Source organism: Melozone crissalis, unplaced genomic scaffold, assembly GCF_028551555.1.
Source record: "Melozone crissalis strain CALT ecotype California unplaced genomic scaffold, PUWL_Pcris_2 ptg000083l_1, whole genome shotgun sequence".
In the NCBI taxonomy this organism is placed as follows: Eukaryota; Metazoa; Chordata; class Aves; order Passeriformes; family Passerellidae; genus Melozone; species Melozone crissalis.
Window position 1 is genome coordinate 3,266,981 of NW_026535860.1, and position 16,995 is coordinate 3,283,975.

General features: G+C 50.9%; 1 protein-coding gene across 1 annotated transcript; it reads left to right on the forward strand.

Moving 5' to 3' along the window:
• The first annotated feature begins 14,785 nt into the window (after positions 1-14,785).
• LOC128946703 (olfactory receptor 14I1-like) lies at positions 14,786-15,721 on the forward strand. Its single transcript, XM_054290630.1, has one exon. The coding sequence runs from the start codon at positions 14,789-14,791 to the stop codon at positions 15,719-15,721; it is 933 nt and encodes a 310-aa protein (XP_054146605.1). The 5' UTR covers positions 14,786-14,788.
• The last annotated feature ends 1,274 nt before the right edge of the window (positions 15,722-16,995 follow it).

Consider the following 16,995-nt stretch of genomic DNA (forward strand, 5'->3'; position numbering starts at 1 on the left):
GGAGCTGGTCTGAAACCTCTTCTGACTCTTGGGACATTCATAGGGCCTCTCCCCAGTGTGGATGCGTTGGTGGGTGACCAGGGCAGAGCTGCAGCTGAAGCCTTTCCCACATTCCCCACACTCGTAGGGCCATTCCCCTGTGTGGATCATCTGGTTGCAGATCAGGTGTGAGTTCTTCCTGAAGCTCTTCCCACACTCCAAGCACTTGTAGGGCTTCTCTTCCACGAGGTTCTGCCACGGGGATTTGTCCTCCCTGGTTTCCATCCTCAACTCTTCCTCTGGGGGAGGAAGAACAAGGAGAGGATGGGATTTGTCTCCATGCAACAGGGAAGGGGAAGGAGATCCCCCCAGTGCATCCCTGGAAGGATGGCGATGGCAGAGGGGTTGTCCTGCAGCCGGGGGCCATGCTGGGCTGGGAGATGGAGCAGGAGAGAGGGGGAAAGGGGCACTGACTTTCTCCTCACCTGCCTGGGTGTCGCGGGGCATTGTGTCAGTTTGAAAAGACAGGTGTCTGCCAAGGAAGGCAGGAGACTCCCTTGAAATGGAAAATGTTGATCCCTTCCCTTGGAATTATAATTTTCAAAATATGGGGCTGTCAAGCAAAATTTATGGGAATAGGTATAACAGTTCTTCAGTAGGAAAATAGAAAATACAAATGCAATAGTACTAAAAAACTACTTACAGAGTCAGAATACAACCTGACACCCTGTGGGTCAGAGTGTTGGTAGCACTCCCGTTAAATGGTGGCTGCAGTGCTCCTGCAGTGACAGGTGTGGCTCTGTTGGAGCAGTGATCCTGTAGAAGGGTGGAGTTTTCCTCTGAAGGTCCAGTAGTGGTTTCGATGGGCCTGGTCTTCCTCTGGGATCCAGTGGAGCTGAAAGCTGCTCTTCTGGGAATCCTGTGGGAGAAGGCTAACTCTGTTGTTCACATTCTCAGATTATATCCCAGTAGAAATGCTTGGCTCCTCCCTCTGGGTGGAGCTTCCCACAATGGGGTGATGTAATTTTTATCAGTGACACTCAATGGCCCATTAACAGATGATATCTCCCTGGAGGGAGGATTCCTTGTGGAAGAGATAAAGTAAACTGCTAAATTAACAGATGATAACTGCCCCACCTTTAACAGATGGTAATTGAACACACATCCAGCTAAACCTGAGAAGCTGTTCCAGCCTTGAAAAGCAGGATTTGGTACCAGGATTTGATAGGGAATGCAACCCTGACTGAAGGCAGAGGTAGAATCTCCAGAGCCTGCAGCGAGAAATGCAAAGCTATGTGATAATCATTTCAACATCTTCTCTTTTGCAATTATCTACTAATGATTATTTGCCTTGCCTATCTAATATTTTTGAAAATTTTGGCAAATTTGCATTATCTAAATTACCCTGTTCCTTAAGTTAAGTTGGTATCTGTGTCTTTGGTGCTGGCCATGTCCAACGGTTAAACAGGGCCCCATCCTGCCTAAGTGTTACCTGGGAGACAAAAGTGCTCACTTCAAATGTCCCTCTTTCCTCTTTGTTCCTCCTTTGGTCAAGGGTATCCCTGGGGTCAGTTGGGATCACCTGTCCTGGCTCTGTCCCCTCCCAAACTCCTCCACACCCTCAGCCCCTCCCCAGCGTGGCCGAACAAGGGGCAGGACAGGCGTTGGCTCAGTGCGAGCTCAGCAAGAACACAATCATCTCTGTGTGCTCAGCCCTGTGCTCAGCACCCGGCCCCGGCATTTCCTCTGCTCCCACCCCGGACCCCCCTTTCCCACCCCTCTGCTCCACGGCCGCCGCAGTACCAGCTGACAATAGAAGCAATTCTGTGGCAATCCCAAGTTTCACTGGTTCCTGCACAGCTCCAGCTCAGCTGCTGGCAGGTTCCAATAAAAGTGCAAATTTGGCCCAATACAGATATTATTAAAAGAAAGGGGAAGCTCTTAGTAGCTGTCACAAAGGTGACAGGGATGAAGAGAATAATGATTCTCACATTTGGCAAGGAACCCAAGCCTGGGAATTCAGTAGTTATTGGGAATTTACCTACTTGACCTGGGCTTCTTGTAGGACTTTCAGCAGCCTTGTGTTCCTCACCTTGGGGTGAATGAACCTTGTCAGTCTCACTGGTATCATTTGCTCCCTTTCCTCCAGTGATTTTAACAAACTTTTCAAGGAAAGACAACAAAATATTTTCTTTAAAATCCGGAATCACAATGGCCATTTTTCTCATCAGTTCTCCCATAGGTCTCTCAGAGGAAGCTGTGTCAAAGTTTCCAAGAGTTCCTCCAGAGAGAATTACAACCTCCTCAGAGGAAGGAACCATGCTGTTGTCAAAGGCACCTGGGGTCAAAGAACACTGCCCTGAACTCACTATGCCAAAATAATGTCACAATCTGGTTAAGAAAATTGTTAGAGAGATTGCCTCTGCCCCAATTAGGCGATAACGATACCAAATCCAAGGTGGATTTTATTAACAGCAAATGTGAGGTAGAGAGAGAGATGGAAAGAAAGAGAAAAGGGGGGAGAGCAAGGGAGTGACAGGGACAGAGACCTCCCCTGGAGCAGGGCAAGTGTGACATTGTCCCCTGTGTGTGTGGCCTTCCCAGGGTGGGGGTTTTACACCTGAGCCAGTTTGGGTAAGGGGGGTGGTGTTCACCCCCCTGAGCAGGGATTACCCCACTGTTTCAGGTTGCAATGCAAGATATAACCAAATGCCTGTTTCCAATCCCCATCTTCATCAACTGCTATTAAAAGGCAGGGCAGTATTCTTTATCTCTTCCATGACTCACCCCTGATAACGCCCTCCAGGGAAGATATCTTCTGCTAATGGGCCATTGAGTGTCACTGCAGGACTGATAAAATTCCATCATCCCATTGTGGGATGCTCCGCCCATGGGGAAGATCCAAGGATTCCTACCTGGATATGGACTGAGGCTTTCAACACCAGGAGCAGCTTGCCTACTGGATTCCCAGAGGACAAGAGCTCCATAACCACCACTGGACCTCCAGAGGAAGACCAGACCCTTCTAAAGGATCACTGCTTCGACATAATCATCTTCATCACTCCAACAGGACTGCAGCCACCATTTAATGGGACTGTTGCCACTACCCTGACCAGAAGGGTGTCAGGTTATATCCCGACTCTGTCAGTTTAAGGCAGTGTTTCTGTATAATTGCCTTGATCTTCATTTTCTTATTAAATTGTAATTCTGACTTAGACACTCCCCCAGGTTTGACTTTAATCCAGTACAAAAGACAATGTACTCACTGCTTGTCTTTTTGCCAAACCAGGATTTCCTATTCCCAAAATTTAATTGGATGGAGGAAGAGGCTGCGAGGAACAGCAAAGAACCCTGGGATACCCAGGCAGGTAAGGAGGAAGTCAGTGTCCCTTTCCCTCTCTCTCCTGCTCCATCTCCCAGCCCAACATGGCCCCTGGCTGCAGGACAACCCTGCTGCCAATGCCGTCCTGTCAGGGAAGCACTGGGGGGATCTCCTTCCCATTCCCTCTGGCATGGAGGCAAATCCCATCCCCTCCTTGTCTTTCCTTCCCCAGACAAGGAGCTGAGGATGGAGACCATTGAGGAAAAATCTCCATGGCAGAACCTCATGGAAAAGGCCATTTTGAGTGACTCCACAGTGCAGAATTCCAATGGGGAGGAAAATCCCCAGAGATTGTACATGAGGATGGGCTCCAAAGCCAGCCCAGGGTGCTCTGAGGAGGAAAGACCCACTCTGTGCCAGGAAGGTGGACAGAGCTTCAGCCAGAGCTCAGAGCTGGTGATCCACGGGCAGCTTCATGATGGGGAGAAGCCCTACAAGTGCTTGGAGTGTGGGAAAAGCTTCAGGCAGAGCAGCCCCCGTATGCAGCACCAGATGATCCACACAAAGGAATGGCCCTATGAGTGTGGGGAATGTGTGAAGGGCTTCAGCTACAGATCCACCCTCATCAGGCACCAACGCATCCACACTGGGGAGAGGCCCTACCAGCGTCCCCAATGTCAGAAGAGGTTTCAGAGAAGCTCCAATCTCCTCCAGCACCAGCGGATGCACACCAAGGAGAGGCCCTTCCACTGCCCTGAGTGTGGGAAGGGCTTCAAGTGCAAGTCCAACCTCATCACCCATCGGGGCATCCACACTGGGGAGAGGCCCTACGAGTGTCCCCAGTGTGGGAAGAGCTTCACCCAGAGCTCTGCCTTGACCAGTGACCAACGGAGGCACCGGTAGAGGTAAGGCCTGCCAGTGCCCCAAGTGCAGGAGGATTTTTGTTCACTGCCACAGCTTCATCCATCATTGGAGGATCCATGTTGGGAAGAGTCCTGGTGATCCATGTTCCCTGTGATCTATGTGGGGAAGACACCAGTCTTTTGTCCTGCCCCTCCAAGTGACATGATGTACATTGAAAAATATGAGGGTCTGGCCATGGCCCTGTCATTACATTCACTCCCACCTCACGTCATTGCCAGGGGCAGGAAAGGGATTCTCACTCCCTAAGGAGAAGGGTGTCCTTTCCAGGAAGGGAAAATTGCGGCCAGACAAACCCAGTGAGTTGTGTTTTAGTTTTCCCTGTAAACAATTTTGTTTATCCCTTCTGTTGTCAGTGTTGTTTCTGTTCCATTTGTTCCTTATCTCGTTGCTGTTCCCAATAAATTGTTCTTATCCCAGCCCACGATCTTTGCCTTTTATGCTTTCCATGGGAGGCGGGAGGGCAGCGAGGGCAGCACGGTTTTAGCGGGAGCAGGAAATTGGGGATTGCCATTTCTAGACTCTGGCCCGTGGAAACCAAGCATCCCAGCTGGTCCCAGCCCTGGTGGCCATGGCAACAGCCTTGGGAGCGGGTCCCTGGCTGGGGCTGTGGGAACCTCTTCCCTTTGGTGCCCAGGGACAGGAGTGGAGGGAACGGCTGCAGCTGAGTCGGGCCAGGCTCAGATTGGATGTCAGGAAAAGGTTTTTGCCCAGAGGCTGCTGGGGCCCTGCCCAGGCTCCCCAGGGAAGGGTCCCAGCTCCAGGGCTCTCTGAGCTCCAGCAGTGTTTGGACGGCACTGCCAGGCCCAGGCTGGCATTGTTGGGGTGTCCTGTGCAGGGCCATCATTTGGACTGGAGGATCCTGATGGGTCCCTCCCAGCTCAGCCAATTCTATGGTTCTGGGATCCCATGAGCCTGGGGATGGGATTGCCAATGGTTGCCATGGCAATGGGCTCTGGCTGGAGGCCTGAGCTGGTGTCCATGGCAACCATGCCTGGCATGGAGTCTCCATGGAGCTGCCAAGGGACTGACCATTGCAACAGGGGGCTGGTGATGGTTGCCATGGAAACTGACCATACCAACAGGGGGCTGGGGATGGTTGCCATGGAAACTGCCTATAGCAACAGGCAGCTAGTGATGGTTGCCTGCTAAGGATCAGATTTGTCACAGGCCCTCATAGGGGTTCCATGTGGACTTTCCAAGAGTCTCCAGGCTGTTCCAGAGCAGAAATGTCATACGCAGAGGCAGGAGCTCCATGGAGACCTCCCATGGCTTTCTGGGGATGGTAAAGAGCCTTGTGGTCAGAGGCAGTCACAGCCATTCCATGGTGACATCCCAGGGCACCTTGGGCTGCAAAGGCACCGATCTGTCACAGGCACTCACGGGGGCTCCACGGTGACATCCCAGGAGTCCCCAGGCTGCCAAAGAGCCAGGATGTCCCAGACACTCAAAGGGGTTCCTGTCATGGGCACAGAGGGAGCTTCAGGCAAAGTTTATTAGAGGAGCTCCTGTTGGGTCACATGGTGCAGAAAGGAGCCCCAATAGCCCCCATAGATCCCCAATGTCACTGTTTAATCAGAGATGACACAGACTCAGATCAGAAGGCTAAGGGCTAAAAGCCACCCATTTATTCAATGCTGTTGTTTTTTATCTTGGTTTGCTACAGGTGGACCTCATTGGTCATTTAATCAACACATTTCACATGATTGCCTAATTAAGACAACACCCTTCAGTAAACAATATCATGGAAAAGAGCCAACCTATAAAAAACATTGTCAAGGCACCATTTACTGATGTTTGTTTTACATTGGGCCTTTCTGGGGGCTCCCTGGATGGGGGAAACCTCCTGTAACAGATCTGTGTGAGGTCAAAGGAGATGGACAGGACTTTTCCAGTCTTTAACTTCTTGTTTATTGTTAGATTATCTAAAGTTTTGCATTGCAGTCTACACCAGGTTCAGCACATTGGAAAAGCATTGCAAAATGGCCCCAAAATTTATGGTTTTAAGGTCTTGTAAAGTTATCTCATCCAATCAACTCTTAAAAAGATAGGTTATTTCTACTTATCTACCACTAGGTCATCCCTTAACTGTCCACATAACCTCTGCACTGTGCTTTCCTTGACCAATTACCCTGTGCTACCACCACAGCAGAAAATGGAGTAGATGAAGAAGAAGACAGGGACTACACCCAAATTCCACATGTTGCTTCCTATCTACACCACACTAAAAATCCCAAAACCTAAATTTCTCACCCAATGACATACTATACTATTCACTATTATCTTTTTCCTACTTGGGTAAATTCTAATCTATCTCAAGGTCCTGTAAGTCCTCTCCATGAGCAAAGGTTAAAGGCAGGGTTTCTCTGGGGGTCAGGACCCCTCAGAGCAGACAGAGAAATATTCCCTGTGCCCTGGATTCCCACACATTTAACCTAAAATCCTTTAACCCTTAACATGTGATGTTACCCAAAAATGTTCCAAGTAAGCAGGATTAGAAGGAGAAGAAATAGAGAACCACAGAAAGACAGAAGATCCATAGAAAGAGACGCACATAGGTAGCAACTGAAGGGGTCCCAGCATCACCAACAGAGGAACCCCAAGGGAAGGCAGGACCCAGACCATGGGCTGGCCTTGTGCTCTGGCTTTTAACCCCCTGGGCCTTCATGGGCCCACCCCTGGGGTGGGACTGCCAGTTGTTTGCCCAATCAGAGTCAGGGTAGCACCAGCTGCTAGTGTGTGATTGATTGAAAGCTCAGCCAATCAGAGCTGGGTTAGCACAGCCCTGCTGTGTGATTGACAGCTCTGCCAGGCCAGGGCTGGGGGCGCGGCTCTGTCCAACCACAAACCAAGGCCTGACCCGGCCCTGGCCCCACACGGGCATTCTGAGCATCCCAAGGTGTCTCAGGACAGTGATCTCATCCAGCCTCTGACAGTGACCACGGTGACACTACGGATCCTCATGGAAACATGGGTCAGTTGTGACAATGGAGATCCAAGGAAACTATGGTGAGACTGTGGAATCCAGGAATCATGGAATCAAGGAGACCATTGTCCAGATCATGAGCCCTATGGGAGCAAGGATCAATGATCAAACTGTGGTTTGATTGTGATTGATTTCAAATAGAAACAAGGAGCCATTGTTTTACAGTAGGGCTGCATGGGGCCAATGGACCCTTGTGACTCTGTTTGGGCTCCTGAAACCAAGAAGCCATTGTGACATTGCCAGGCCTCATGGAATCAAGGAGACCATTGTGACAGTATTGGGACCCATGAAGTCAATGGAACATGGAAGAGGTCTGCCTGGTTTGACCTCCTGGGGGCTGTCTGACAGGTCTCCCTGAATTTGACATGTCAAGGGCCACTTCCCATCTGACCATGAAGCACTGGAGCTCCGTGCTTTTATTCCTATGGGAAAGAACTGTCTCTCTTGTCTAGGGACCCATGGCCAAAATTGAGATTCCACCTCTAAAATTCCCTATATCCAAGGGTTTCTCCCAAACAAAATCTGCCAATACAGTCAAGTCTGGCTAGCCTCCGCCTCTGGTGACTGCCTCTCATCTGCCTTAGGCTCACTTGTTTCCTGCCTATGGAGGCCACTTTGACACTGCGGGGCATTGTGGAGCCAAAGGGCATTGTTACACTGTAGAAACCTGTAGAACCAAGGGGATCATTGTGATACTGTGAGTACCATGGATCCAAGGGGCCATTGTGACATTGTGGGGCCTTGAGGAACCATTGAGACCACTGTGACACTTTGGGGTCTTTTGAAATGCAGAGGACATTGTGACGCGGCAGAGTACCACAGATCCAAGGGACCTGTTACACTGTGGAGCCTCATGGAACCAAGGACATCACTGTGGCTCTGTTGGGCCGCATGGCCCCAAGGGGCCAGTGTGAAGCACCAGGGCTTTGTGGAGCCAAGAGACCATTTCTGCATTTGAGGGCCTCACGGAGCCAAAGGGCCGCTGTGATCCTGCGAGGCACCATGAATCCATGTAAACCATTGCGACATTGCAAGGCCCCATGGAGTCATGGAGACCATTGTGACCCTGCAGGCCCTCATGGAGGGAAGGGGCCATTGTGACACTATGGAACCTTGTGGAAACAAGGGAATCATTGTTGCACTACTGGGCCCCAATGGAACCAAGGGGCCATTGGACACAGAGAGGCTTCGTGGAACCAATAGACCATTGTGACACTGTGGGACCTTGGGGAACCATGGAGATCATTAGGATCCTTAAGGACTTGTGTAATCAAAGGGCCATTATGACACCTGAGGGCACCATGGAAGCAAGGAGCCATTGTGACACTGCAGGGCCCCGTGGAACCAAGGGAACATGAAATAGATTTGGTTGCCTTGGCCTCCCAGGGGTCATCTGACAGGTCTGACTGACCTTGGAATGTGGAAGGCTGCTTCCATCTGCCCCTGAAACACTGAGGCTCTGGGCTCTTCTTTTTATGGAAAAGAACTGTCCATTTTTTCCAGGCAGCCATGGCCAAAATTTGGATTCCACCTCCAAATTTCTGTGTATCCAAGAATTGCTGCCAGATAAAGACTGCCAGGAGAGACAGATCTGGCTGGTCTTTGATTTCTGAGTGTGAGAACTCACCTGTTTTCCAAACACTGGAAAGGGCTCTTTTCTTTTCTTTGTATGGAAAAAATCATCCTTCTCAGGCACAAAAAATTCTGAAATTAGGATTCCACATTAATAATTTTGAATATCCAAGGGTTACTCCAAGCAAACCTGCCAGAACAGACACATCAGGCTTGCCTTGGCCTCTGGTGGTTGCTGTTCATCAGCTCCTGAAACATGGGGCTTCTGTGGCTTCCTTCCTATGGAGACCAACGTGACATTTGGGAGCCTTGGGAAATGAAGGCGCCACTGTGGCACTGCAGAGCCCCATGGATCCAAGGGACCATTGTGACACTGTAGAGCCTCATGGAACCAAGGACATCATTGTGGCTCTGTTGGGCTGCATGGTCCCAAGGGGCCAGTGCAAAGCAGCGGTGTGGTGGTTAGCCCAGCTGTAACTCAGAGTCAGCCAGATCTTACCCCAAAAGAATTTGGCAGTAGTTTCAAGCCCCAGGAATCATTTGTTTAACTTAAGGTGAGTTTGAGATTTCCCCCATAAGCCTTTAGCGTTGCTGTGCTAACTTGTCCAAGTGTCTACTCCCCTGTTGGTTACTTGTTTCCCCTACATGGTTATTGTTCTAATTTGCTAGCCCCAAGTGTACATGTTGTTGCTTCCCCTTTGACTCAGGTCTTTGGATCCTGCCCCTCATACTGTTCTCAACTTCTCCATGTTTTTAGTTTTTCACCCCATTATTAAAGTTCCTTTTTAACAACTCTGTTGATCCTGCTCCTTTTCATTTTTGGCACCCTCACCCTGAAGTCAGGGAACCAGAGAGGTTTGTCACAGCCACCTTCATTGTGACATTTGGTGCCCAAACAGGGACCATGACATTCAGGGCTCCCTGTGTTAGTCACGTCAGCTGGGGTTAACTGATGGATAGGCAAGCACTCCCTGGGATTTTGGATTGCGCTGAGCCCAATGGATTCATTGTTGCTTCGAGGGACCTTTCCCAGGATATGCAGGGACAACAATGATTTCACCTGCATAGGATTGCAGGTGGGTTTAGGGAAATGCCAGACATTTATTGCTGATTTTGCCATTGTGTCTTTAAAATATGCACCCACGTCCCATAATTGATTTGGGGTGTTTCCGTGGCTCTTCCCCATAAGGCAGAGAAAGAGAAGAATCAGCAGCCAGATGTCCAAAGTAGAAAGGAGCATATATGGATGCTTCAAGTTAATTCTCACTGATCATGACAAAGTATTTTCAAAGAACGAATCAAAATCAATCATGAGGTGGATCATTAAAAATTTTCCAGATGCTTCTGCTAATGAAATCCATACCACTGAATTTTGGGAGTCCGTGGGACTTAAAATGTACAACTTTCAATAAAATGGGACCCCATTGCACCCCAAATGCTCCCCATCTTCCACACCACCCTCACCAGCAAGCCATGTGTTGAAAACTCAATCCGTTGGTCACTCCTAACTCAGGACCTCCCCTCAAACTTTCCCTCCTCAGACCTTCCACGATGGTCCAAGACGGCAATGGCCACGCTGACTTGGAGCATCATGCCCTGGAGACTCAAGATGGAAGGAGCCTGAATGTGGCTCGGGAGCCCAACCATCCTCCCTCCATCTTGGCTCCTCCATTTCCTGCTACCACAACCTTCTCTTCCTCCCTGAAGGAACCTCCAGACTCCACCCCCACAACTGTGGGTCATGCCCCACTGTCAATCAGTCCACCTTCACCCTGGGCCATGCCTCCAGAACTCCACCCTGGAAGTCCGCCATCCTAAATCAAGGCCCTTCCTCCCCAACACCTGACAAAATGGCAGCGCCCTTTGCCTCACCCTGTGGCAACAATATAACCCCATGATCGAAGATGCTAAGCCCAACTGTCTCACTGTTTCTAATCCAAATGTTTCAGCTCCAAGTTATTCTTCCTCCCCAGAAGACAGTTTGGACTCCTCAGAGCCACCTCACCCCTCAACCCCAGAAGGTCCCTAGGAAAGGAAGGAGATTGGCAAATAGTTTTGAAATTCCTCATTGCCCCAGTATGTTATGAAAGAAGGGGGCAGAATCCCAGGTATCAGCCACTGGTTCATGGGGAAATCAAGGATCTATGTAGGGCAGCTAAAAACCATAGGAGGGACTTACCTTGTTTTATTGGCCTAATGAGGGCCATCTGTACAGCATGTCTTAACTCCCTATGATTTAAAATGTATTATGACCATGTTGTTGTCACCTACAGAATACACCCTGTGGGAAGGGGGATGGAAGTGTTTACTAAATCAATTAATAGCAGACTATGCCAATAATGAGGCAAGGGCATAATTGACAATCATCCATCTAGCTGGAGAAGGACAATACAGCCCACCAGATGACTGAGCAGCAGGTATCCCCAGAGAAGTATTGGATAATATCAAAGAGATGGCTTTGAAAGCTTTACTCCAGGTATCGGATGGTAGCACCCCCAGTTTGGACTACCTTGGGTGGCTGCAGCTAAAGCTTTAGGACAATTAGACCATCTTGGGTGCCTGTTAAGTAAGCAAACCAATGCTACCTCCCTCACATTGAGTGGCCTGGCCTGCTCTCAGACATAGAGACCATCAGACATGCCACCTTGCAGAACACCGATAGAGTTTTTACTCTGGGCACATGGGCATGGTTGGTTAGACTCTGAGGGCATGTGTTGCATGAACCTCTCCAGCCACAGCAAGTCAATCCACAAGAGCATTCAGGTACTGAAGGAAGTGTTCAAGAAGCTTCAAGTCAAAAACAAAGACTGGTTCAATAAACTCTTCCAATGAAAAGGACTAAAGGGTTGGATGATGTCTAGCTAAAACAGGACATTTAACTCTCTTAGTTGTTGTTGTTGTAATGTTAATTTTCCCATGTTTGTCTGGATGCTTTTTGAAAGACTTAAAAAATTCTTTCAGTTCCATCTTTGCTGTAAAACCGAAAGGGGGAAGATATCCAACACAGGCTCCTCATGGACTCCTTGGAGGAGAGAATTGGAGGCCAGGATGGCACAAAACCCTCTCAGAGACTCAGTGTGGGAAGGAAAATCCTTAAAAGTACCTAAAAGTATCCTTTAATCCATATAGTACCTTAAAAACCTTGAATATCTAAAAGTACTAATGAGCCGCACTGAGTGTCAGTAGAAAGCTCTCAACGGACTCATTAAAGCAGATAATTGGGGCCATGATTGCATAAACCTCTCACAGAGTCTGTGTCAAAAGGGAAACACCAAGTACCTTAAAATAACTAAAGTACCCTGAAGTTTTAATGAGCCCCACTGAGTGTTGTTACTGACAAAGCCGCTCCAGGGACTAATGACAGCAGATAGTTGGAGGCCATGATTGCACAAAGCTCTCAGAGACTCCAAGGCAAAAGCCAAACCCAAAGCCCTTTGAAAAACCTGCAGTCCCTGCAGAGATCATGAAGTAGCCCCCAGGGCCATTCCTGACCAAGGCTCCCCAGGAACTCCTTCCAGCAGATCCTTGAGGCCACTGGGATGTGGGCTAGGGAGGCATGCTGAGGGCAGGACAAGGGGGCTGACAGTGCCCAGCCTGGCTGGGGCTGTGCCAGGAGGCCCCAGTGCCTCAGGACAAGGTGTCTCCTCCGAGCCCTTGGTGGCACAGACCCTGCTGTGTCTCAGGGCACCAAGACTTGGCTTCTCTTTGTCCCCACCTGTCATCACTGCCTCCAGTTCTCTGCTCTGCCTGGGGCCTCGGGACACTTTCTCAGTTGCGCCCTTCACTGGGACCCATTAACAGTCGCAGAAACTTTGAAGTTGGATTCTGACTTGGAGTTCTGCAGAGGTTTCTTCAGCTCCCTCTCAGGGACTGATGTTCAGGGCCTGAGCACAAAGCCTCAGAGGCTCATTAAAGTCCTGGTGCTCTGTCTGTGCTGATGAGCTGGATGGGCTCCTGGCACAGAGGCAGCTCCTGGTAAGCAAGAAGAGCTTCAAAAGCACATTTCTCTTGAATTGCAGCTCTTCTGCCAGCCCAGAAGGGCTGGGGCACTGTCTGCAGCCACCCCAGGCACAGCACAGAGGCACAGAGATCTTCAATCAGTCAGGGCTGGGAAGGTGCTGAGAAGTGCCTGGGGCAGAATCACTGCCAGCCCTTGGCACAGGAACCTCTGTCTGCAGGATAATGCAGCTGCAGCTCCTGGAGTGATCTCCTAAAGCTGGAACATCCCAATGCCTACAGACCCTGTGAGTACAACTCTGAGTATTTCTGGTGTAGGGGAGGTGAAATTCTTATGAAGTTCTGACATGCTGAGGCATTCTGATCAGTCATAGAATATTACCAAGACAATGATTTTGATAAAAATGAGGAAATGTACAAAGACTAGGTGTTCAGTTTGCAACTATGGAGCATGGCAGGGAGGGAGGGATAAATATTAGTGGTTGATTATTAATTATGAATTTTCCCAAGGTCCTGAGAGATCTAAACTGCTACTTTTATTGATCAATAGTTTCACAGGAGATCCCTAGTGTGCTTGCAGCCACTCTGCCCATGGACAGCACCAGCATCACCTTTGGTGGACCCATCAGGCTCAGTCTGAGCTGTCCTTTCTCCAAGCTGCAAACAGAACCTGCCCCCAGCCAGTGTCCTGCAAACAGACAGGGTTCTCTCAGGCCTAGGAGAGTGCACAGAGATTTGGGGTCTGTGAGTGCTGGCAAGGAGAGATCAGGCACAGGGAAACAACTGCAGGAGGAAAATCTCCAGGAATCAGAGAGAAGATCAGGGCAGGAGAGAAAACAAAACCCAGCAATGCTGTGGCAGGGAGAGTTTAGAGATGCCCATAGGATTCCCTCCAGTGCAGCCACTCCCTCTGAACATGCCCCCTCCCTTTTGTCCCCCCAGCCAAGCCTCTGCCCTCAGGGCCGGGGCTCCAAGGCGTGCAGCCCCTCCTGTGCAGGCAGAGCTGCAGCAGAGCCGTGGGGCAGCTCTGCAGCCCCAGGCCCAGTTCCCTCTGCAGAGCACAGGGCTGGGAGCAGCTGCCGGGCCCTGGGGGCTCTGGCAGGGGGCACAGCTGGCTCAGGGTGATGCTGTCCCCATTGCCTGGCTCTGTGCAATGCTGTTAGTGCAGCCAGGGAAGGAGCTGCATCTCCCTCAATCCAATGCCATCATAAGGACACTTGGAAGTCTCTCTGAGATTTCAGTCCAAGCTGGGAGCTTCAATCCAGGATAGAAACCTGTCCTAGAACATCTCTGTGTTATCTGAAAGCCCCAGGGTGAGGCACAGAAGTTGTATGATGAGAAAATGCTATTGGGTTGGTGAAATGAGCCCAGTGTGTCCCTGGGTACAAATGTGTGGCTGAGATCTTGAGAAGGGAATGGACATTTGGTGAAGTGTGGGGGATCCATCTGCTCTCAGCAGTGTCGGGATGGTTTTTAAAGGACACATGGGAGGGTGATTATCCTATGTCTGAGAATGGAGAAAGTCCAGAGAATCCTGGACTGGGAGGCAGACGTCCTCCCCTCGCTCTCCATTCCCCACCTTGCTTTAGAGAAATCACTCTGTTCTCCTGGAGGGCAGGAGAAATTATGAGAGTTTCTGCCATCCAAAAATACTCAGAAGGAGACGGGGAAGAGGAGCTGTAAAAACTCTAAAATATTTAAACAGACTTTGCCATTCCTGCTCTCTGTCAGTAGGGGTGCAGATGCTGACAGGGCCTTCTGTGTTAACAGGGTTTCCAAGTGGAACAAGAGGACAGGTCCCTGTCCCTGCCCATGTCTGCACAGCAAGGATGAATAAAAATAACCTGCATGTAGCTGCTGTGCACGTGAAGCCCCACTTGGCCAGAACCAAACAGGGCTCCCCACTTAAAGATGATAGAAAATCAAAAGGTTGTCAGAGTGTTAGAGGAGAAAGGTCTGTGGGAAAAGGCTTTGATTTTGCTGGAAGAAGTTTCTCCTAACCTGTCACTGACTTTTCTCAATGTAAAGCTCCCCAAGGCCTGAGACAGCAAATGTCCAACAGCAGCTCCATCAGGCACTTCCTCCTGCTGGCATTGGCAGACACGCGGCAGCTGCAGCTCCTGCATTTCTGCCTATTGCTGGGCATCTCCCTGGCTGCCCTCCTGGGCAACGGCCTCATCATCAGCGCCGTAGCCTGTGGCCACCACCTGCACACGCCCATGTTCTTCTTCCTGCTCAACCTGGCCCTCACCGACCTGGGCTCCATCTGCACCACTGTCCCCAAAGCCATGCACAATTCCCTCTGGGACACCAGGGACATCTCCTACAATGGATGTGCTGCCCAGGTGTTTTTCTTTCTCTTCTTCATCTCAGCAGAGCATTTCCTCCTGACCGTCATGAGCTACGACCGCTACGTGTCCATCTGCAAACCCCTGCACTACGGGACCCTCCTGGGCAGCAGAGCTTGTGCCCACATGGCAGCAGCTGCCTGGGCCAGTGCCTTTCTCACTGCTCTCATGTACACAGTCAATACATTTTCCCTCCCCCTGTGCCACGGCAATGCCCTGGGCCAGCTCTTTTGTGAAATCCCACAGATCCTAAAGCTCTTCTGCTCCAAATCCTACCTCATGGAACAGGGCCTTCTCGCTGTTAGTGTCTGTTTAGGACTCGGATGTTTTGTGTTCATTGTTTTCTCCTACATGCAGATCTTGAGGACCATGCTGAGGATCCCCTCTGAGCAGGGACGGCACAAAGCCTTTTCCACCTGCCTCCCTCACCTGGCCGTGCTCTCCCTGTTCCTTAGCACTGTCGTGTTTGTCCACCTGAAGCCTCCCTCCATCTCCTCCCCATCCCTGGATCTGGCTCTGTCAGTTCTGTACTCGGTGGTGCCTCCAGCCGTGAACCCCCTCATCTACAGCCTGAGGAACCAGGAGCTCAAGGCTGCAGTGTGGAGACTGATGACTGGATGGTTTCACAAGTATTAAACTGCCGGCCATTTTCTAAAAATCACTTGTAATAAAAGTAATGTTTGATACTTCTTGTCACTTTGGTTGTGGATTTTTTTCATATTGGCCACAAGAAATGTCTTTATTTGTGCCATTGCCCATTTTGTTTCTCTCCACCTTCCCTGTGCCCAGAGAGTGTGTCAATGATGGGCTGCGCTCTTGGTGGCTTTAAAAGAACTAAATGATCTCCCAGCAGAGTTTTCTACAGAGATGCCCTTTTGTTGCCTTCTCTGGAGCTGCAGCAGCAATGTCTGTGTGCAGAGCTGGGGGCAGATCAGTGCTGGCACAGCAGCTGTGCCCACAGCAGCAGCAGCACTTGGTGTTGTCAGTGCTGCTGCCATGGCCCTGCCCCGCTGCCCTGGTGGCCCTGGTTTTGCTGCAGGGCCTGAGTGCTCCCAGGGCCGGGCACAGCCCTGGGGGCGGCAGTGCCGGGGCTGCAGCAGGGACAGGCCATGGGCACTGCTGGGGCAGCGCTGATGCCTCAGGCCAGGGCCTGGGGGCTCCAGGCTCCTTGCCCAGGCTCTCTCAAGAACACACCCAGGCCAATGCTCAGCACAGAAAAGCCCTGTGAGCAGCCCCAGGCTGGCCGTGGGCAGGCTGGGGGCAAACAGCATGGCTGGGGCTCTGCAAGGGCCCTGGGGCAGACGGGAAGGAGCAGCAGAGCAGGGGCTGATCCATCCCCAGTGTGCTGCACAGCCCAGGACAGTGCCCCAGAGTGCCCTGATGGAGCTGCCAACAACATCCCCCCTCTGCAGCCCTGGCCTCTCCCCCAGCTCACACAGGTGCCCCATCCTTGCAGGCACAGACACAGCAGCACTGGCTCAGCAGTCCCTGTTTGCATTGCACACAGCAGGGGTAGCACCCCCATGCTGTTGGTGTGGGGACATGAACCTGAGGGAGCACAAATGCCAGGGGCCAGCAAGGGCTGGGGGACACCAGGGAAACCACTCAGCTTTGTCCTGGCCTCTGCAGTCAGCCAGCAAGTTTGTTCCCATCAGCTGGGAGTTTCCTGTCCCCCTGCAGAGGCTGTTGCTCAGAGCCAGGGCTGCCTGGCAGCCACCCCCAAACTGCCCTGAGCATTTCCTTGGCATCACTTTTGCTTTCTTTACTCTGTCCCCGGTATAACCGGTATAAATTTCTTGCTCTTGCCCATCCCTGTTCCCTGCCCTGCAAACAGCCCATCCCTGTTTGCCCTTTCAACTCTGGCCCCATTCCCAATTGCAGTTCCTGACTTGGCCCCATGGGAACGTCCC

Excerpts from the sequence above, each read along its gene's own strand:
- LOC128946703 (XM_054290630.1), top strand. The coding sequence starts at position 14,789 with ATGTCCAACAGCAGCTCCATCAGGCACTTCCTCCTGCTGGCATTGGCA.